General features: G+C 36.5%; 1 protein-coding gene and 1 long non-coding RNA gene across 2 annotated transcripts; both read right to left on the bottom strand.

Moving 5' to 3' along the window:
- Positions 1-30: 30 nt before the first annotated feature.
- On the bottom strand, positions 31-2,503 carry LOC132111238 (uncharacterized). The gene is made up of 3 exons (XR_009424773.1): positions 2,338-2,503; positions 634-764; positions 31-47 (listed from the first exon to the last, which is right to left on the bottom strand). It is a non-coding gene; the product is annotated as an uncharacterized LOC132111238 (long non-coding RNA).
- Positions 2,504-5,440: 2,937 nt separating this feature from the next.
- LOC132111237 (G2/M phase-specific E3 ubiquitin-protein ligase-like) lies at positions 5,441-8,009 on the bottom strand. Its single transcript, XM_059518389.1, has 5 exons — positions 7,888-8,009; positions 7,365-7,675; positions 7,024-7,202; positions 6,770-6,942; positions 5,441-5,635 (listed from the first exon to the last, which is right to left on the bottom strand). The coding sequence occupies exons 1-5, from the start codon at positions 7,974-7,976 to the stop codon at positions 5,470-5,472; spliced, it is 918 nt and encodes a 305-aa protein (XP_059374372.1). The 5' UTR covers positions 7,977-8,009; the 3' UTR covers positions 5,441-5,469.
- Between the last annotated feature and the right edge of the window lie 14,064 nt (positions 8,010-22,073).

Genomic DNA, 22,073 nt, shown 5'->3' with positions numbered 1-22,073 from the left:
TGACATTATAAAATAATAATAATAAAACAGTTGATATCCAAAGGTACCTAATGTCAGCAAAACACATTTCAGCCATTATCCAAAGATCTGAATTAAGCTCTATCCCTGTATCTGAGATTCCCGCATACTGTTACAGAATGAACTAATTTAGACTAATTAACTGTTAAAATATAGTAGTAATCTATATAGTATGTGTTTGTGCAGTATGAATACATTTCAGACGCATTACATTCGCCATGTTTTCTTTTGTCATGTGAACTGTATGCTCCTTGACCAATGACTAATTAACAACTGACAAAATAAGGTACTTATTTAATACAACAATTTAATAACTTGATCCTCTATAATTTACACTTGAAAAGTCCCAACATGTTTCCGTTATTTTTAATTTAAAATAACATTTTAAGCCTATCTCCTGGTTCAGTTGAGGAACCCTTGCGCATGTGTAGTAAAAGTATTACCTGTGGGGAAAAAGCCGTTTTAAATCTTATTTTGAGGCAAAGTCATGTTGAATGACTTGGTGAATAAATGATGAAAATAAAAGAAAACTATTTACATTTTTTGGCTGAACTATACCCTTAAAGTTTTACTCACTGGTGAGAAATGGCCCACAGTATTAATAAAAGTCATTACCTTCTTCAGTTGACAAAGCGGTTTTCACAAGTTGAATAAATTCGCTAACTAATGGGAGAAGTTCATCAGCATCATTAAGATGGAGAATCCTCCCTCTTGCCCATCTTATGCTCCTTTCAAGGGTTTCCAGTCTAGGGAATTGGCACAACAAAATGGGACACAAACAAATCTAAATTACAACATCTAATATCAACATTTTTAATGGGAATGTAACGATTACAATCTCTATACCCATTCAAGCACATCTGAGAACAAGAAGACCGTTTATAACTCTAAATTGAATTTTTATTACAAGCAATTAGGTTGAACAAGTTCAAAATTCTGACCCCGCCAAATTATTACACCAAATTATTTAGGATTAGGTGTGGACGAGGGGTTAGGATTAGAGGTGGTGTTAGGATAAATGAGGAGTGTAATAACAAAGACTATAGAATACCCTTAAAAGGACTTTGGTAATAATTTGGCAGGGAGTCGAAATTCATCACGACACCGGTATGAAAGAAAAAATTAGGGTATGCTCAAAGTCCCAATTTGAGGATTTTCTCGGAGGTCATATTTGCAAGGCATCCATAAAATAAGTCCTGAAATCGGAAACTGCTGGACTCGAACTCATAATTAAATAACGCATTTCAAATCAGTAACCAAATCTGACATAAAATACAACACAAATGTTGTTTCTTTTGCTCAAACATAAAATATATATATATTTTTTATTTCGAAGAAGGTGCATGTTCAGTTTTTATGGGAACCGGATCCCTAAAGGAAGCTGCAAGACATAACGATTATCAATCAGTAATTGGCTCTTTTATTGAGGCTAACGTTAGATGTATTCCATCATATTGCGCTTTGTAGTTTCTCCAGTTCATAGCGAGTGAACCGTCTTTTCATATCTAGTTGCCAGATCCAGCTACTATAAGCCGTTTTTTTTTTTGTTTGTTTTTTTACTTGTTTTTGCACTAAATTTAACACTTTAGAAAGTTAATAAATTAGGAAGTTGCTGTTTAGGGTCAGCGACAGTCTTATCTAATTTCCAAAATATTTTAAATAATTTCGGTTTATTTTATTTATTTATAGGTTTTTGTTTATTTTAAGTGACATCTTGTCAAAGGCAGCAGCTATTTAGACTAAGTGCAAATAGCAGCATTTTTTAGTGATATGTCTATGCTATTTACACTAGACGGAAATATCTATAGATTCGATTTATACTATGATAAAAATAGCAGGATTTTCTCCTGTGTATACCACTTACTGCAAATAGTGGAAATTACCTGCACCTCAGTATTGTAGTATATTATAAAACAGTATGCAAAAATTATAACTTATTGAGTCCAATTTAATGGATGCCACCTTATTGGGACAATAAAGCCCTCCCTACCCTTAACTCTTTGATTATTTACTTTTCACTGAAAATAAATGCTTTTCTGATGTGATTTAAAAAATTTGAAAAGGGAAAAAAGAAATCGCCAAAAGGCGGATTGACCACGTCAATACATGCATATCACACGTTTTACCTTCTGCACCACTAGCAGATGCATCTTTTCAAGTGTTAGAGTATATAATTAGTTTTATTTATAGGGGTTATTATAACACAATTCTATAAACCCCCTGGACCTCATGAACAGCATACCAGGCCAAACATGCTCGTGTTGTCCATTACTTATTTCGTAATCGAACGTAAAGTAATTGCTACTCTATAGTACTTACCTTACAAGCACTGGTCTCAGGACATCACTGGATACATTATCCGTGAGGAAAATTCTAGCACTTTGTGTGTACGTAACTTTACAATGATCCAGAAATCTTGCGAAAGCCATCGTCTTTTTTTCTATCCCACTTCCTTCAACCAAAAAACAATCACCAAGCAATCACACTGCCACCTCCTTATGATTTGATTGGCAACCTAGTTAAAAGGTGCATTACTGCAACCTTCCAGACGGTAGTGTGGAGCAGCAGATTGCAAGAAGGAGAATAAAATTAACTCTAAAATGGGCGGAGGAAGTTTATTTGGACAGAATCTCCCCTCGATTTTAGCATGTGTAATTTGCATGTAGAAGTATTTTAAAGCTGTCAGTTATTTAGGTCAGTTAAGCAATTTAGAGGAGTTATATAAATACTTGTAACTATTTGTTCACTGTTGCGTGATTCCCACAGGGTTAATTTGCATAGAACACAACTACAACGTTTATAATAAACCAGCTCAAAGAAAACTTTTTTATAGACTTAAAGTGTTCTTAAATGCAGCCTATCCAACTGAAGTAGCACAAACTTAGCTGTTTATTAGGGTAGATGTATTTCCAAACACCCATTCAAATTTCAATTGTTAACTCATAATACATAAAGTATTGTGTGCAACACAGCTTTGACAAGACCTCAAAACGTTATATTACATTATATGAATCCTCAATTTTTAGGCTTGGCCTATCAGCTAAACTTTGAAAAGCACTATGTCATTTGATAAATTCCCCTTAAGACTCTTGGGTTATTTGTAATAACAGACATCAAAGAAGAAAAACACAGAACTGGTTCTGAACTTTCTGATTTTGTTTTGTGAGAACATTCAACTATCCATTATTGATTACAGTTACTTTAAGCCAGTCCAAAAGTGGGAGCTTGAATAATGCCCTCACACATGTACTTGGTGAACACTTCATAGGGGTTATGGATGGGAAGTTTTAGTTTTACAAGACAAGTATTGGCCTCAGGGTACTTTCGCCCTGTCTCATGAATGAAATTCAGCGTTGGTTGCGGAGAAAACCCCAGAGCTGGAATTCTGTCAGCTCCAGAGGCGAACACCAGCAGTTGATCTAGTGTTATCTCAAACACACCATCTATTAAATAGTAATGGAATAAAATCAATAACATTTGTGAGATGCAGGATTGTGCAAAATTAAGAGTGGTTTATATGAAATCAAAATACGATTGTGTCACCGGTGCAGGCCGGGGCGGACTCGGATGACCAGCCGCCCCTGACTCCAGACGCCACCGTGAGGAGCCGATACCACAGGAACGCAACAGACGGACAAAGGAGGAGGCAAGTAATGGAGTTCAAAAGTAACAATCTTTATTGAATAATAATCAACTTAAGGAAAGAGTGAGCAACTCGTCTTCTCGGGCTATTTGACCGGAGACGCCGCTGGGACGATTCTTCACTGTCTTCGGGACACAATGGTGTGATAGTGGCTAGGAAGGCTTACTCCACGGCGTTGTTGCACATCTGTAGGACTCAGACGGTAAGGAACAGGTAATGCTTCTCTCAACAGCAGATTCTCTTATCAGGACGTGAGGGGGAAATTGTGACTTTAAAACTCACTTCACAGCGTTGCTGCACATCTGTAGGACTCAGACAGTAAGGAACAGGTAATGTTTCTTCGAGACTTGTAATTTTCAGAGAAAGAGAGAGAGTTAACAGGAGCCTTCAATGAGGAATTACTTCACGACAATACTCCGTGGAAGAGAGGATAATACAAAGCATTACTTCACAAGTTCAGTTGTATCGTTCTGGAATTTAGATGGGGACCAGTAGATCATTTCACAAGAATGAAAGCAGGTGTTGGGAGACTCTTCTCAGCATAGCACACAGCACTCGTGTTCACTACAAATCCACAGCATTAATTCAGCGTGCATCAGGTAAGGCAAACAACTGCAAATCACTCACACAGTAGGGCTGATCAGAAGCCTCGCTTCATCCATGCATTTCAATGGGAATATTCAACTCTCAATTCCTCTCCAGTGTATCTGAAACAGATGTCCTCCTCAACAGTACATTTCACATTCACAGTCTTTTCTTCAAGCTCTACATTTGATTCAACGATGTAATTAATTCACTTATCTTTCTCTCTTCCTCTTCCAGCACAGATCCAAGCAGCAGTTCAATCCAGTAATATTCCACAAGCGGCTCTAAACGACAGACTCCAATGGCAGTTCTTCATTAACACGAATTTCCAGGATTACAACGTCCAATGTGAGGGCTCAAACAGGAGATCTTCTACCCCAAAACACGACGACAGAGACCCAGCCGAACCACTGATCAACTGGACACCGACTGCCTTTTACCAACTCCAACCCTCCTCTTCTCTTCTGAACGACTCTTTTATCCTCCTCTTGTGAAACGGAAAGCCTGTGCAAACGCCGCTCCTCTCTCTCTCACACCTGCCGTGTATCAGCGGTAATTAGGTAGGGAATAGTCCCGGTTCTCCCGATGTCCAGTCAGCGCCTGATTTCCACAGACACGCAGAACGTGCAGGATTCATATTCAGTCTTTTTGCGGCTTAATATTCACAGACATCAGTCCATATGGGGTTTTGATTCAAGTGTACTGACCTACTTTTGATTTATTCGTCCAAAATGTGGCATATTGCGTCCGCGTTATAGGCTGAATTCCATTTTTATGACTGGATTCTATGAATGTGTTTTCCGCGTCTCTGAGATTATGGGCCATATGTCTTAGTGCAATTTGGGAAAGAAATAAGCTGTATGTGGATGTGTGTAAATATTCAAATGTAATCCTCTTTGTAATCGTTACAATTTTCATAAGTAACTGTAATTTAATTACTCATTTTTTCTCAGTAACTGTAACTGATTACTGTTACATTTATTTTGTAATTAAATTACGTAACGCCGTTACATGTAACTAGTTACTCCCCAACACTGTAATTAGGTAGGACAATGCCTCTGCTACACCAGGAACCGGAGTGAGGCGTTACACCAAAATAATCCCCTCGGGGAACATGGAAAAAGAAAGGTTCCGCTTTCCCAAGCATTCTGTCACCCGTGACAATTACTCAGCAAATCATAGATTTAGCTTCAATATCTAAAAGGAAGTCTCTCCAGAATCCTTCAACTTTTGTTTCCAGTCGCCACCGATTGCTTCCAGGAGGGGAACAAGATCATCAAGTCTGTAGCTTTTAGAGGCTTATCAGATGAACAGAATGCTGTCTTGAAGGCGCTGTGATGAATTTTCATCATGTCCAGAAGGCCAAGTGTGCTTAGCCCTTCAGCAAATCTGTAAAAAAGAAGGTATGCCGTTATACAGAGACTATCTGTACATTTAAAAACATGTTCACAGAAAATCATGTTACCCCAGTACACCCAGTGATCATATAAGTCAGTGGTTCTCAAACTTTTTTCGTCTTGCCCCCCTGTAAACCTATAATAAAATCTGGAGCCCCTCCCCCCAGAAAACCCACAAACACCTCTGACTACCAAATAATTTCACTACAAATCTAAAAAAACAACATGCAATGTAACACAACTGCATTATTTTCATTGTTTTTTTTAAAGTATATTTCAGAGATGCTTTGTATGAACAATATATAAAAGTTCCGATAACAGTGGTCTGCAATCAGCAATCAACCAATGAGTAGTTGTTACAGAGCCTCACAAGTTCAGCTTCTTGCAAGTTATGTCTTCCCACCAGAACCCGTACAGCAATGGAGTGAGCGTCATTCAAAATAGCAGCTTGTGATTCCATTTCATCTGCTGAAGCTTGCTTTTCTATGGCAACTGGCAAGCAACATGTTGGGTTTGTTCACACAGTGACAAGGCAAGATCTGAAGAACGATTCAGTGTAATTGCCATTCAGTGCAGCTTTATAAAGGCAGCGTGCCAACTGCTATTCATGCCCATGATGGCCTTTCCTTGATTTTCACTTTTTTTCCAATACTTCCCCCCACCCGGCCCCCACAGTTTACGTACCCTTGGTCCCGCCTCACATTTTGAGAACCACTGGGTTAAGTGAATCAGAAGTAAAATCCTCAATTCGCCATCATAATACAGTGAAGCAATTCTGGCCGAACAGTGTCGGTCAACCCCTGGCCCCACATTTTTTCAAATAGGAGCAAGTTCACCAATGAAGGTAACAGTGTTTAGCACTAGCCAGAGGTTTGTAAATAAATCAAATAAAAACTGGCTCACCAAGTACTTTTCCTTACAATAAGTGGGGGGGGGGGGGGAATATCTGCTCCAACCACTCTGGTACTGTCGTGAAACAAAACGAAGGCTTTAAAACAAGGTTACAATTTGTGTTGGTCATTAAAGATGAACTGCGGAAGTACACAAATTACATATAAAAAAATATTATATTACATTATACACACACACACACACACACACAACTACATAAAATATACACACTTACTGTAGTAAGGCTTCTTCAGTCCTTCCTTCCACATAGAAAGTAATGGCTGCCTGAACTAACTGGTCCCGTTCCTCCATGGTGGTGATATGCCCCAGGGACCCCGACAAGGATAGGCTATCTGCAGCTTCCATAATGGCATCCCTAGCTGCTGTAATATCTTCTGCCTCACTGATCTTTGTCATGTACAGTTTATTAGTAGAAGTTGGAGTTTGTGATACCTACATTATTGTCTTGAATAATTAAGATTGTCATACCTTTTTTAATTTCCACTGCAAATCCAGATCAGTGATTTCTTCAAGAGTGGGTAATGATGATGGAATAGAGCACAGGTTTTGGTAAAGCCTCTCAGAAAAGAAGGAAGGAAACAACCCTCCATGCACGAGTGCCACCGCAATCATTATTCCATATATTCGGTACAGACCTCTCTGTAATGCTGCAAAAATAAAAGTGTTGAAAAACGGAAAATTATTATTTTTCTATCAGTAAGAGTGTGGGAAATAATTGCATAAAACAATTATAAATTGAAATCTACATTTGAAAAGGCATAAATATAATTTAAGTTTGTAAAAAGAGCAGATCATATGTGAATACTAACCACGGCTATCCAGAGACAGATTCTTATTATTCTGTGGCCCTGTAAAAAGAGAGCGTTCCTTGAGAGCTACCATAAGGAGTCTGAAAAACTCCCGTTTAGGCCCACCCTCATCCACTGCACCCTCCGCTTGATTGAAGTCATCCATAAAGACAACACTTAATTTGGCCTCTGGGGTAAAGGTTCTCCTTGCAAAGGCTCGCACAGCACCATCCGTTACGTTTTGTCTGCATATATTTATCATGTTACTGCTAGGCGTCTCTTCAATACATACATTCGATACTAGGGTGGCCAGTAATGTTTTCAGATCTGGTCTAGAAAAATAAAGCATAACAGTAAATTAAAACCAATACATGGACAGTTATATTCTTAAGCAGTAGCAGTTAATAAAACATATTGCAGGTGAGGCTTTGCAATATCCAAAACAGATGGGCTAGCATATTATCTTGAATCTATATGCAGCACCCGGCCTGCCAGCAAATCAATGAACAATACATTAATAATAAAGTAGGAAACTTCCACTTACTCATTAGTGCCATTAGTGTCATTAACATGAGTAAAATCTGGTGAGCCGACAGTTCTATCCAAGTACCCAGATGAGTCGTTCTCATGCATGTTCTCTATAGGAACCAGGGTGTGCTGACAGAACAAAATTAAAAAGCCAAAGTAAACTCCTAAATAGAATTTAATAAGGTTTTGAATTTCATAGTTATGAGTCTCACATCAATGTCTGTGTTGTCCATTACATCATCCCAGGTTACAAAAACGGTGCAGGACTCATTGATGTAGTAGTACTCCTGATTCGTGGCGCCATGGCCCTCTGGATGAAGAACTCCTCTGTTGCCATCTCATCCGAGCCAACAAAGTCAAACAGGTGCTTAAAAAAAAAAAGAAATATACTGAGATATTAAAATACAACATTGCCTTGTAAAATTATAAATTTTAAAGGAAATCAAATTATGTATTGATGTTAGTAGCTTGAATACCTGAATTGGGTGTGTGAGGTAAAATCTTCTCCTAATGATATGGCCATCAGGATACTTTAATTGAAGTGGGATGCCATCCTGTGGCTCAGCCAGTCTGCTCAAACTGAGGCGCCTTCTTTCCAAAGCCTGTCAAGAAAGCACAGTTAAACACATCAATACTAAATATTGTAGAAACTTCATTTTCTGTAAAGTTGCTTTGCAATGATTTGTACCGTAAAAAGCGCTATACAAATAATCTTGAATTGAATCAGTTTATGATTGGTTAAAGGGTAAGTTCACCCAAAAATGAAAATTCTGTCATAAATAACTCACCCTCATGTTGCTCCAAACCAGTAAGACCTTCATTTTCAGAACACAAAATAAAGATATTTTTGATGAAATCTGAGTGATTTATGACTGGTCCATAGACGAGAATACTTTTTGTGCACAAAAACAAAACAACTTTTATATAACTATGTTCAGAATGCCGACTCGCTATTGGGCGGCTCCAGCGTCAGCATCACATGTGGTGCTCACATGCACAGCGTTGCCCAATACTGAGTTTGTTTTTCACTACATAAAATTAAGGTTGAACCACTGCAGTCACATAGACTATTTCAACAATGTCTTTCTTGGCTTTGACAGTAGCAATTACATTTCTGTCTATGGACTAGTCATAAACCTCCCAGATTTAATCAAAAATATCTTGATTTATGTTTGAAGACGAACAAAGTTCTTACGGGTTCTTACGACATGAGGGTGAGTAATGACCGAATTTTCATAATTGGAAGATCTAACCCTTTAAATTAAACAACAAATGAGTCACGTACCTCTTTGCGTCTTTTCTCTAAATCAGCTTCTCTGCGTTGTGATGGTCCTGTGGGTAAATAAAAAAAAATGACAAATTCACATGCAAACACATGAAGACATGTATAAAACAGAAAAAAAGTTATAAATATAAACTGTAATTGCTTACTCGGTCTTGGTCAGCTCGCAGACTCGAAAGGTATTCCTCGTCTTGACTTTCACGAAGTGCACGCCACTCACGCAGTTCCTATAAGCAACATTAAGAATGCAAGACCATTCAGTCTACTTATGATTAACATTAATCTTTAATATTTTTTACATTTTAAAAGCCCCTAGTATTAAACTATTGGAGATTACATCATAAGCATAATTTTCTATTTCCGTTTTTGTAGCATGAGATTCATGTGCAACCTGTAAAATTATCCTGTGTAGCTGCATTGCAACACCTCATTATCTTTCAAAGTAAAACTGCTTTTGATGTTGAGTAATTTCCATAGATAATAACTTATTAATCTATATCCCATGTGGATAAACTTACATCCCTCTCCATTGTATGCGGCCTCAGAGAATCTGAGGTGTCGACCACCTGTACATCCTTCAAAATACCATTACAATACACAAGTTATTGTTAAATGACAGAATATGGTATGATGTAAGAATTAGGGGTGTAACAGATGGTGGTTGATCCGTGATCCATATAAACCAGCACCCATGGTTCGGAACACATGTGACTTGTGGATTAACTGCATTTAGCCATTAAATAGTAAAAGATTATTATTTGCACGTGTTTGTAATAAAAATTAAAAAAAACTCGCTTTTTTTTTTATAAATCAAATGCAAGCAGCAAATTTCACAAATCAGTTTTCTCTCTGCGCTCAGCCACACACAGTCAAAGATCGACACTCACAGAGCCACCTTTCAGATGGCGTGTAACCACATAACCGAGCTCTGTTTTGCGACTCCTTGAGCTTGAATAGACAAATAAACAAAATGATCGTAAAATCCCGGTCTCGAAAAGTATTCTTGTACAGTCTATTATAATGTCATGTATTCGTACATTGATTGCATGCCTTTTTATTTTTAGCAGCCTAAAAATAACTTTCACTGCTGTAAAACAAAAATTTTACTGATTATTCTATATTTAATATATAGTGTACACCATGCATGCAGTATATCACTACATTTATGTACACGAGTACTGTAAGACCTAACTTTATTTGTAACTGTTCTATTCTATTTATCTATTTTAATTTGTGTATTCTTATTTTTACTGTCTGTTCACTTGTCTTTAATGATGTTTTTACTTTATCTGAGGAGTTTTTGCAGTGTTATCAAAGTAGGCGTACTTAATGTTTTGTTTTATTTGTATTTTATTTATTCTTCTGATCTGAAAAATTATCTGATCCGTGACTCAAAAACCACAATATGATCTGAACTGTGGGCTTTGTGATCCGTTACACCACTAGTATGAAGCACACAAATCTAGAAACAGGTTTTGAATACATCTTGGTCCAGGCGTTGGCCCGAGTCGCTGCCTTCATCCTGACAAACCAAAACAACATTTAACATTTCGGCATCTGGATATTTAAACCCTCAGTAAACTGCTAAATGTTTATTGCAAATCTGTAAGTTGGTAAAAAAAAAAAAAAAACTTACATGACACTCTTCTTGCTGTTCTTCAGCTTGCCCTTCCAAACGCTCCTTAAAGTAGTAGAGAATAAACAGAAGTTCAATTGTATGAGTTAGAAATTGTTAAGGGGTAATTCAATTACTAGAATGTTTTTTTTTTTTAAGTAAACTATTTTATTGGAAAACAACATTTTGATAGACTTTTAAACTAAATAAGATTGTTTTATAAAAATCATAAGTCAAGTTCAATATCAAAACATCAAGATCACTCATAACCAGAATCAAAAGTTATAGCCAACATTGTAACAAAAAAAATGGTCAAGAACAGAGAAATTAACAATAATATTAAAATAAGGAAATGTTAAAATCAGAATGTGTAGGTTGTGCATAAAAACGCCTTTGATTAAACAACATTAAGCTCAAGGTATGGTTGATGTACCTTTGGGAGTAGATATAGAGCAGACCGATTTAGCTCTTTGCTGGCTTTCAGCACAGATGGTGAAAGTGGAGAAACATTAAGTCTTCTAATTTTTTTGTTACAATCAACCCTGGCCAAGTCAAAATCAGTGCTGCCCAGTCTTGGAAATGCAGTTTTCAGAACATCAAGGAACTCCTCGGCTGATAGAGACAACGGCACCTGTATTTTTTTTATAGCTGCCACTACAATAAAATGTGCATAAATAAAATCACAACTATCTTATTATTTTGCAGTGTTCTTCTACAATGAGGATTTATGCATAATCTAGTATCATACCTTTTTGGGCATGGAATGTTTCCAAATCAGGAAGGAGAATGAGACCAACTCTAAATGTGACATGCCGTGTTTGCACTCTCCTTCGCCTCGGCCCTCTAACAGGGTCAGAATTCTGTCTAAACATCCTCAGCCTGAAAGAAATTAGAGAAAAAGTGCAGACTGAAACTGCAAAGCCAAGTGCATTAGCCCATGCTCCCAAATCTAATTTATTTATTTTTATCAAAATGGAGTAGATATACAATGGCAAGTGGTCAATAATGCTAGTTAACGTCAGGTTTATTACATTTAGTAATTTCTTTCCACTTTTTTCCAAATCAAATTACAAATGTGGACGATGGAAGCAATCAAAATCAACAAAAGAGCAATGATGATGATGACATGTAGACAGAGAAGAGAAGTGGTCCAAGAACTGAGCCCTGAGGCACCCCAGTAGTTAGATGTTGCAACTGGGACACCTCACCTCTCCAAGATACTTTGACGGACCTATCTGATAGGTAAGACTCAAACCACTGGATTGCGGTTTCTGAGATAACCTTTGTTAATAGGGTTGACAGGAGGATCTGGTGATTATCAGTGTCAAAAGCAGCAGACAAATCCAGCAAACACCTCCACAGTTTATCTCAACCATTGTGCATATAAATGGATATAAATACAAATATGAAAACGGATAGCCTATAATAAAATGTTTCTGGAAATTAAAACATTTTGTATAATAAGAATGCTCATTTCTATAGTGAGACATATTAATCAAATCACTTCAAGTGCATTGCTAGATAATTACAACCTCTAAGCCCCAATATAAACATTGAAAATAATGGATAAAAGCCGCTTGCGAAATCTGTAAGATTTTGCTTGTATTGCATTAAATTAGTGATTTTGGACCAAACAGTGCCTTTGTCTGCCCAGCCCTGTTCTAGATGTATTTTGTCAAATGGTGCTGTAATGGTGGACATTCTAAAATGCTTAGCGTGAAAAATGCTTAAAGTGGCTTAACGTATGTAAACAAGAACCAGGAAAACCCAATTTTTTTTCAAACCTTACTTGTTATAAACACTAACTACTATCAAATGAAGGAGCCCTTCACAGATAAAGTGAAAAATATGACCTGAAGAATTTTCTCCCCCATTAAAGTACATTATAATGAAACAGCTTAACGTGGTTTAACATACCGAGCGAGACACTGCAGGTGAATAGGGTTAAAAAATTAACTAATAGTTATCACCTTAACTGTAGATGTGTTAAAAAAAAGAAAGAAATATATATATATCCATCCGAGTCCTGATCGGGAGGTAACGTCAGATTCCGATAGAGTCTGAAACCACGTGATCGGGCCCAATTTCCAGAACGTGATAAGATCTGGACATCCCTAATTACAGGTAAGGTTTGACAAAAAAATTGGGTTTCCCTGAATCTTGTTTACGTAGGTTAAGCCACATTAAGCATTTTAGAATGTTTTTGTTTTTTGCATGAATCTATTAATCCCCTCTGTCCTGACGAAAACCAAATGTTTTTTTAAAAAAATCCAATATTTTAACTCTTTAACTACCAAATTCATAAATGATGTCACTGATTGGGGGGGGGGGGGGGGACTTGGTTTCAATATAAAAAGTGATTGTGGCTTTTTTTTTTTACCTTTTATCACAGTCTTGGGCATGTCAAAGATTTGAACAACATTGGCTTTGATGCATTGTTAGTTTTTGTGCAGCATTAGATTTAAATTTTTTCTCCCTCATTTACTGTTCGTGGCTGTTTTTGCCCTATTGACTTCCATTATGATGGCATTTTTGATTGCAAAGCCATTCACTAGGTGGGACCATTAACCCTTTAAATAGGCCTGTGCAAAAAAGCTTCGTTTCTGGCTTGAATATGGAGTTATATGGATTATAACTGCAAATTATAGTGTTTGTGTGTGTGTGAGAGAGAGAGAGAGAGAGAGAAAAACATTTGCGCACTTACCTTTATGTATCTGAAAAGATCAAAATGCATCTCAGCTCTCAAAACAAGTAGATTTAAACACTTGCATGCCATCCTGCTGGTCATTTGATGGTAAGAAGAGCAGCAAGCAACACGAGAATGGGCTTGACTTGTACCGACGTTTTAGAAATGATTATGCAGCCTGACCACTGATCTATAATATATAACTGGATTGCTCATGACGTCATGACAGTGAAGCCGCCGCACCGCCATATTGGTAATCCCTAGTGTTTGTTAACGTTCTATTGAATTAATAGAACATTTTATGATTTTAATGAGAAAACAAGTCACCTAACAAGTCAGCAGTTATAAATCTGAAGTATCTCTGTACATTGTTACAATGCAAATACCCTAGTCATGTAAATGTTTTTTTTTTTAATGTCTGGAATTTCCCCTACTTATTAAAAACCTATGTCTATTAGAGTACCGAACACCATGAACATGATAAACATCAGACGGACACGATCTCAACATATAAAACAAACGACAAACTGCTCATTCTGAAATCTGAATTAATTCAGAAATAACTGACTATATACAGTACTGATTTAAAGACATAAAGCTTTATTTCCCAGATAGTAAGTAAATTTTCCATTTCATTATAGAGCAATATTAACAACATAATTGTATTTTTCATTGTCATATATTCAAATCCATTTCTGATACTTATACGTTCATGTTTATTAATTCCAGAATAATTATATTCTTAAAGAAATAGGCTTGTGTTGGATCGTTACCGGTGTCGTCAGTGCTCAGCAGACACACCCACCTAAACAGTTAAAATATATTGCTTATACTGCCCCAAAAGACCGTAAACATTAATTTACACACACATAAACATAAAAATGAGTCCCGTTTGACTGATTTGCTTAAAATCAGGTGATTTTAGGTCAGCAGTTTGCATGCGTTTCAATGGTGCTCTCTGCCGGTAGTAATAAGTACGATCCAGTCATATTTAGATCAGTGAGCCTGACCCCTCCAGAGAGTTGCAGGATGTATTGTCTGCTCCCTCTGACCCCACAGACTCAGGAGAGTCAGATCCTGATTTTGTTGTGGCACCCTCATCATCCTCTCCAGCTTCAACTGAAGGCGAGGAGGATTCAGAGGATCCTGTATCAGGGTGGATTGGGAGAAACGGTAAAGTGTGGTTTTCCACCAGCGTGGAGACAACTCACTTCCTTCAGCCTGCCAGAGGAGTGACTCCAGGGACGATGTGTTATTCCATCGTAAGGGTCCAGAAGTGTGTGTGAGAGAGTGAAAGAGAGACCTTTGTGCACTTAACTTGATGCATCTGAAAATCTAAATATGCACCTCAGCTTTCAGAACTACATGGAGTAAACAAAAAACAAAGTAAGTGTATTTGTGCACCTGCTGCCTTTTGATGGTGAGAAGTACGGACAGCCTGTGTGTGAAATGCTTGACTTTTCTTCAGTTTAAAACCTTAAAATACTTCAGTGATACACTTTGATTTTTCTGTAAAAAAAAAAAAGAAAACTACTTTGCATCAGATTTATGAACATAATTTATTATGAACCAAAATGCAACAACAACTTCAAATAAACTGCAGCTCACTCGAGGGGTCCGGCTGCATAATCATTTCTAAAACGTCCGTACAAGTCAAGCCCATTCTCGTGTTGCTTGCTGCTCTTCTCGCCATCAAATGACCAGCAGGAGGGCATGCAAGTGTTTAAATGCACATCCACGTCTGTGCTGCTCACCACCATTAAAAGGCAGCAGGTGTATGAATACACTTACTTTGTTTTTGTTTACTCCATGTAGTTCTAAGAGCTGAGGTGTACATTTAGATTTTCTCAAATACATCAGGGTAAGTGCACAAAGGTCTCTCTCACACACACTCTCTATAATATGCTGTTATACTCTATATAGCTTCATATACAAGTAAGAAACTAAGCTTTTGTTTTTGCACAGAACAATCTAAAGGGTTAATGGTCCCACGTAAAAAATTTTACCTCTTCCCAAAAGGGAAAACCACCAACCACCAAGAATGCATGATTTAATGGTGTCATGGCTTTGCAATCAAAAACTGTCGTTATAATGGAAGTCAATGCGGGGAAAAACAGCCTAAAACAGTAAATGAGGGAGAAAATTTTTAAATCTAATGCTGCACAAAACTAACAATGCATCAAAGCCAATGTTGTTACTAATCTTTGACATGCCCAAGACTGTGATAAAAGGTAAAAAAAATAAAATAATAATAATAATCCAGCCGATACAGTTTCATATCGTAAATAAGTCATTTTGTGTGTTTTCCCCCAAATCAGTGACATAATTTTTAAACTTAGCAATTAAAGAGTTAAAATCTTGGATTTTTTTCTTAAACATTTGATAGTTTTGATGAGGACTGAGGTTGATTAATAGATTTATACAAAACGTTTTGAAAAAAAAAAATATTTATCTGATACACTCTTACAGCAGTTTAATTTAGTGGATGATTTCACCCTGAACATAACGAAAGGTTAGTGAATTTGAACAACTACGCTTTGCATTTTGTACTTTGCAGATATTTTCCAGATTATTTGAAATAAATACCTTTCAACAAGACTATTTGAAGACGTCTGTTCAGGAAGCTGCTGGGTGTTTCGAATTCTTTCAATTATTGTATTAAATCTTTCACTCATATCATTAATGTAATCTCTATTCGACGACATCCCTTCGCTACAAAGTCAAACCTTATGCCAAAGCAAATCTAGGTGGCTGCAGACGAGTGGGGGAGGGTACAGCCCCCTGATTGGCTGTCGCTTAACAAGCAATTTGATAGCGAGCGCGAAGCAGCAGAAGAAAGCACAGTTAATTTACCGTCAGCTATGTGCAATATTTTTTCCCCTTCTTAATATTTAATCCTTGAGAATATGAATAATATTGTTGGTTTAATGCTAATTATATATTAATTAATATCTAATATTTAATTTGATGTACAATTTAGACATTATAGAAAATGCCAATCCATGTTTGAGATGATAATATAAAATGCAATATATATATATATATATATATATACACACATACATACATATATAATAAACATCACCCTAGCATAGTGTTTTATAATTTATACAGATAACTGTTATATAAAATGTAATATAAATTATATAAAAATATAATAACCATGTTAGAATAATATATTACCTATAATATATTACCTTATTTATATTAGTGCTTCATTATTCAAGATTTTATTTGTCATGTACCAGTTATGACACAACAAGCAGTGAAATATAGGCCTGGAATGATCTTTTTAGACTTTGCAAAAAAAAAAAAGAGTAATGTAAATACAAATAATGAAATATACACAATATATTAAACTACAACACAGCTAATTGTGCAGAGATGAAAACAATGTGCAGTGAAGATGAGTTGCATAGCTAGCTTATCACAAAAAAGTGCAGTGTGCAGGGAGGTATTGGATAACCCTACACTAGCAGAGTCTCTAAAGTGCAGTGTACTTAATTTCCATGTTTAGTAGTCTGATAGCATGAGGTTAGAAACGCCTCCTGGTCCACTCCATTTTTGCAGATTGTGGAAGCGTCTGCCTGACTGTAGCAGATTAAACAATGGGTTTCCAGGGTTGGTGGAGTCCTTGAGGTTCTTTAAAGCCCTAGACTTACATCTCCTGGTGTGGATGACTTGCAGAGAGGGTAGAGATGTTCTGGAGATGTGCTTAGCTGAGAGCATTACGCTTTGCAGGGCTTTACAATCCTTTCCATACCACAATGAAATCTTACAAATAAATATACAGGTGTTTCTCAATAAATTACAATGTCATGGAAAAGTTAATTTATTTCAGTAATTCATCTCAAATTCTTAAATAAATTCAATGCACACAGACTGAAGTAGTTTAAGTATTTGGTTCTTTTAATTGTGATGATTTTGGCTCGCATTTAACAAAAACCCACCAATTCACTATCTCAACAAATTACAATATGGTGACATGCCAATCAGCTAATCAACTCAAAACACCTGCAAAGGTTTCCTGAGCTTTCAAACTTGTTTTTCAGTTCGGTTCAATATGCTTCAAAATCATGGGGAAGACTGTTGATCTGACAGTTGTTCAGAAGACAACCATTGACACCCTTCACAAGGAGGGTAAGCCACAAACATTAATTGCCAAAGAAGCTGTCTGTTCACAGAGTGCTGTATCCAAGCATGTTAACAGAAAGTTGAGTGAAAAGTGTGGAAGAAAAAGATGCTCAACCAACCGAGAGAACCACAGTCTTATGAGGATTGTCAAGCAAAATCAATTCAAGAATCTGAGTGAACTTCACAAGGAATGGACTGAGGCTGGGGTCAAGGCATCAAGAGCCACCACACACAGTTTTGTCAAGGAATTTGGCTGTAGTTGTCATATTCCTCTTGTTAAGCCACTCCTGAGGCGTCTTACCTGGGCTTAGGATAAGAAGAACTGGACTGTCTTCCAGTTGTCCAAAGTCCTCTTTTCAGATGAGAACAAGTTTTGTATTTCATTTGGAAACTAAGGTCCTAGAGTCTGGAGGAAGGGTGGAGAAGCTCATAGCCCAAGATTTGGGGTGCAATGTCATCTGCTGGTGTTGGTCCATTGTTTATTTAAAAAACAAAAGTCACTGCACCCATTTACCAATACATTTTGGAGCACTTCATGCTCCCTTCTTTCTTCTGACCAGCTTTTTGAAGATGCTGATTTCATTTTCCAGCAGGATTTGGGATCTACCCTCACTGCCAAAAGCACCAAAAGTTGGTGTTGTTTATTATTATTGTTATTATTATTATATATTTGTATGTATCAGCTGCCAGAATTTGTGCCAGGAGTCACGATCCTTTGTCACCATTTCTGCTGTAAACTACAATTCTTTTACATAAAATATTTGATGACAGGTATTATATACAGTACCAGCAAGCAGATGCAACCTGAATATGATTATAGGAGGAAACTTTATTTTCTCTTATTTCTTTATTTTAATTTGCTAAGAAATCAGATACACTGTTGGACAATAACCAATAAATGTTTTGTTGATGTACTTCAAACACTTTTTTTAAATCACATAATAAGGCAGAAATAGTTTCTGTAGCCTGTAGTTTATGTACTGTAATAAATGCTATGTCAAGTAGCACTGAATTGTTTATTTAATTTATTACCTGGTTGAGATGATAAAAAAAAACACAAATAAACCATATATTGTCGCAATCGTGTGTTTAATGTCTTCACGTTTCCAAATATTTCTGCCTTTTATTCAGATAACACAGTGAAAGCTGGATGCTTTTGTCCATATTAGGGATTTCCTGCTACATCAAGTCAAGTCACCTTTATTTATATAGCGCTTTAAACAAAAAAGATTGTGTCAAAGCAACTAATTAGGAAAACAGTGTCAATAATGCAAAATGATAGTTAAAGGCAGTTCATCATTGGATTCAGTTATGTCATCTCTGTTCAGTTAAATAGTGTCTGTGCATTTATTTGCAATCAAGTCAACGATATCGCTGTAGATGAAGTGTCCCCAACTAAGCAAGCCAGAGGCGACAGCGGCAAGGAACCGAAACTCCATCGGTGACAGAATGGAGAAAAAAACCTTGGGAGAAACCAGGCTCAGTTGGGGGGCCAGTTCTCCTCTGACCAGACGAAACCAGTAGTTCAATTCCAGGCTGCAGCAAAGTCAGATTGTGCAGAAGAATCATCTGTTTCCTGTGGTCTTGTCCTGGTGCTCCTCTGAGACAAGGTCTTTACAGGGGATCTGTATCTGGGGCTCTAGTTGTCCTGGTCTCCGCTGTCTTTCAGGGATGTAGAGGTCCTTTCTAGGTGCTGATCCAGCATCTGGTCTGGATACGTACTGGATCCGGGTGACTGCAGTGACCCTCTGATCTGGACACAGACTGGATCTGGTGGCCACGGTGACCTCGGAACAAGAGAGAAACAGACAAATATTAGCGTAGATGCCATTCTTCTAATGATGTAGCAAGTACATAGGGTGTTATGGGAAGTGTTTCCGGTTCCGGTTTACCTAATTAATGCAGCCTAAAAATCCTTTAACGGATTTGGATAATAAAAGCATATTAGTATGTTATGTGTATGCCAGGTTAAAGAGATGGGTCTTTAATCTAGATTTAAACTGCAAGAGTGTGTCTGCCTCCCGAACAATGTTAGGTAGGTTATTCCAGAGTTTAGGCGCCAAATAGGAAAAGGATCTGCCGCCTGCAGTTGATTTTGATATTCTAGGTATTGTCAAATTGCCTGAGTTTTGAGAACGTAGCGGACGTAGAGGATTATAATGTAAAAGGAGCTCATTCAAATACTGAGGTGCTAAACCATTCAGGGCTTTATAAGTAATAAGCAATATTTTAAAATCTATGCGATGCTTGATAGGGAGCCAGTGCAGTGTTGACAGGACCGGGCTAATATGGTCATACTTCCTGGTTCTAGTAAGAACTCTTGCTGCTGCATTTTGGACTAGCTGTAGTTTGTTTACTAAGCGTGCAGAACAACCACCCAATAAAGCATTACAATAATCTAACCTTGAGGTCATAAATGCATGGATTAACATTTCTGCATTTGACATTGAGAGCATAGGCCGTATAGGGCCTCCTGTCCTATAGTAGAGAATAAGTGGAACTGTTCCTCAGGGGATCTATAGTTCATACTGTAGCTGATGGCTGCATTGACACAGTTTTATCTCGATTTTATGTTGAGGGAACGACATCCATTATTCGTGTCCATTACTTCTTATGTTGAGGGAACGACGTGTTTCTCGTGGCCAAGAGTTTAATGTATAAACAAACCTGCATGACCATAGCAACCCAGGTTTTTCAGATATTTATTAATTAATAATTTATTTTGAATTAAGAAATTATTATATTAATTATTAGCCTATACAAAATATTTAATTAATAAATTATTATATTTACCACAGGACATAGCTACCGGACTGTATTACATGCCATTGTCAGCATTCAAATTAAGTTCATGAATCATGAATAAATGTTACATAAAGTGCATAATGTAAATAGTGCATATAGTAAACATTTTTATCCATCCTACAGTCTTGTGAGTCTTTTCTCTTTATTTAGATCTCTTTACTTAAAGTTCTGAATACTTTAGTAAATTATAGTGTACTTTAAATGCTCACTGGCAAATCAAGCTTTCATTATGCTGACTGGATTCTTTGCTGGAATGCAGTTTAATTTTTTACATATTTCATTTTATTTCGGCTAAATAATAGACCATAATTATAAATACTATGGTGTAATGTAGAGGAAAATCTTTCAAAGGTTTATTGCCATAATTGTCAGATAAATTATAAATCAGCTGTTGTGTTTTCATTTACAAATGACATTTACAGGCTTTGATCCTGAGTTTGTGGAGCTCGTGTACATGAATGTGTGACATCACTGGCGAACAGATAATAACGAACCTTGCAACACAAATCAAGTTTGATTTACTTCTTGTGAGAGACCCAGCGAGATTCAAAACTAAAGGTTTTGTTAGAGGTTAAGAGATGGAAGAATATGACAAATAAAATAAATAATCTTGCTCTATCAGTGCAGTGACAGGTGAAACTTGTTAACTTAGTTTATACATTTGAAAATATATAGTGATAGAGACTCGAACATGTAAGGTCAGATTTTTTTTTTTTTAAATAGTGCAATCTTTTGATACTACAGCTTATTTATATTACATGATCTGTATTCATTAATATTTATTTAAAATAAATGATTTATAATAACCGTTAAACTAAAATTGCTTGAGTGTAAAAGATTAATAATGATAATAATAAGAATAACAATAATTATACACTGTAAACCCTAATGTTGTCTTGACTTAAAAAATCAAGTAATGTTGACTAAACATTACTTAAAATTTTGCGTTTTGGCCCTGCCACTTAAAAATATGAGTTCATTTAACTAATTTACCTTCAAAATGCATAAACTTAAGATTTCAAGTGTTGTGAGCTCAAAATCATGAGTAATCCTTTGGAAAAACTCAACGTCACTCTGTTCTTCCTTTAATGTGATTGGCCATGGGAGGAATTCTGCCTAGCAACAAGAGAACAAAAGCACTGATTGGTGGATTACAAAATTCGTCCTTTTGGTCTGTTTGGTTTGCTGAACTACATTTCAAGATGACGTTTTTTTTTTAGTGTATTATGTTAGGTGAGTAAAGTTATGTATATATAAAGTTGTTTTGCATGATTTCTACTAGTGAAATATGTTATCCTTGTGGTACGTGATTTTGATATGGTATGATTATTGAAACGACAACTTATAGTATTTGATGAAGTGGCCCAATCGTTTTCCTTTGAGAGAAAGAACATGGCAGCTAACGTTACTGCTTAACTCGTTAGACCAATACACTGGAAACCCTTATAAGTTGACTGAACTAAATTGATTGAGTAAACTCGTTGCCTCAATTTAATTGAGTAATGGAGTTTCCCAAAACTTACATATTTAAGTTTATTTAACTTGACTGTTTTGTAGATTGTACTTAAATCACTCAGTTCACCAAACTTGGTGCTTATTTAATGTACTTAAACGATTATGTTTACTTAACTTGGTATTAATTTCAAGTGTACTTATATATTTAAGTTAACTCAACATGTA

This window comes from Carassius carassius, chromosome 30 (genome assembly GCF_963082965.1).
Source record: "Carassius carassius chromosome 30, fCarCar2.1, whole genome shotgun sequence".
Classification (NCBI taxonomy): Eukaryota; Metazoa; Chordata; class Actinopteri; order Cypriniformes; family Cyprinidae; genus Carassius; species Carassius carassius.
Note: the sequence above shows the minus strand (reverse complement) of the source record. Positions and strands in the feature narration are given on the sequence as shown.

What these genes read in the sequence shown, in the direction of transcription:
- LOC132111237 (XM_059518389.1), bottom strand. Translation starts at nt 7,976, where the DNA reads ATGCATGAGAACGACTCATCTGGGTACTTGGATAGAACTGTCGGCTCA. An exon ending in GACACTAATGGCACTAATGA is followed by an intron (nt 7,676 to 7,887) that starts GTAAGTGGAAGT and finishes TTATTTTTCTAG; the next exon opens with ACCAGATCTGAAAACATTAC. An exon ending in TGCAGTGGAAATTAAAAAAG is followed by an intron (nt 6,943 to 7,023) that starts GTATGACAATCT and finishes TACATGACAAAG; the next exon opens with ATCAGTGAGGCAGAAGATAT.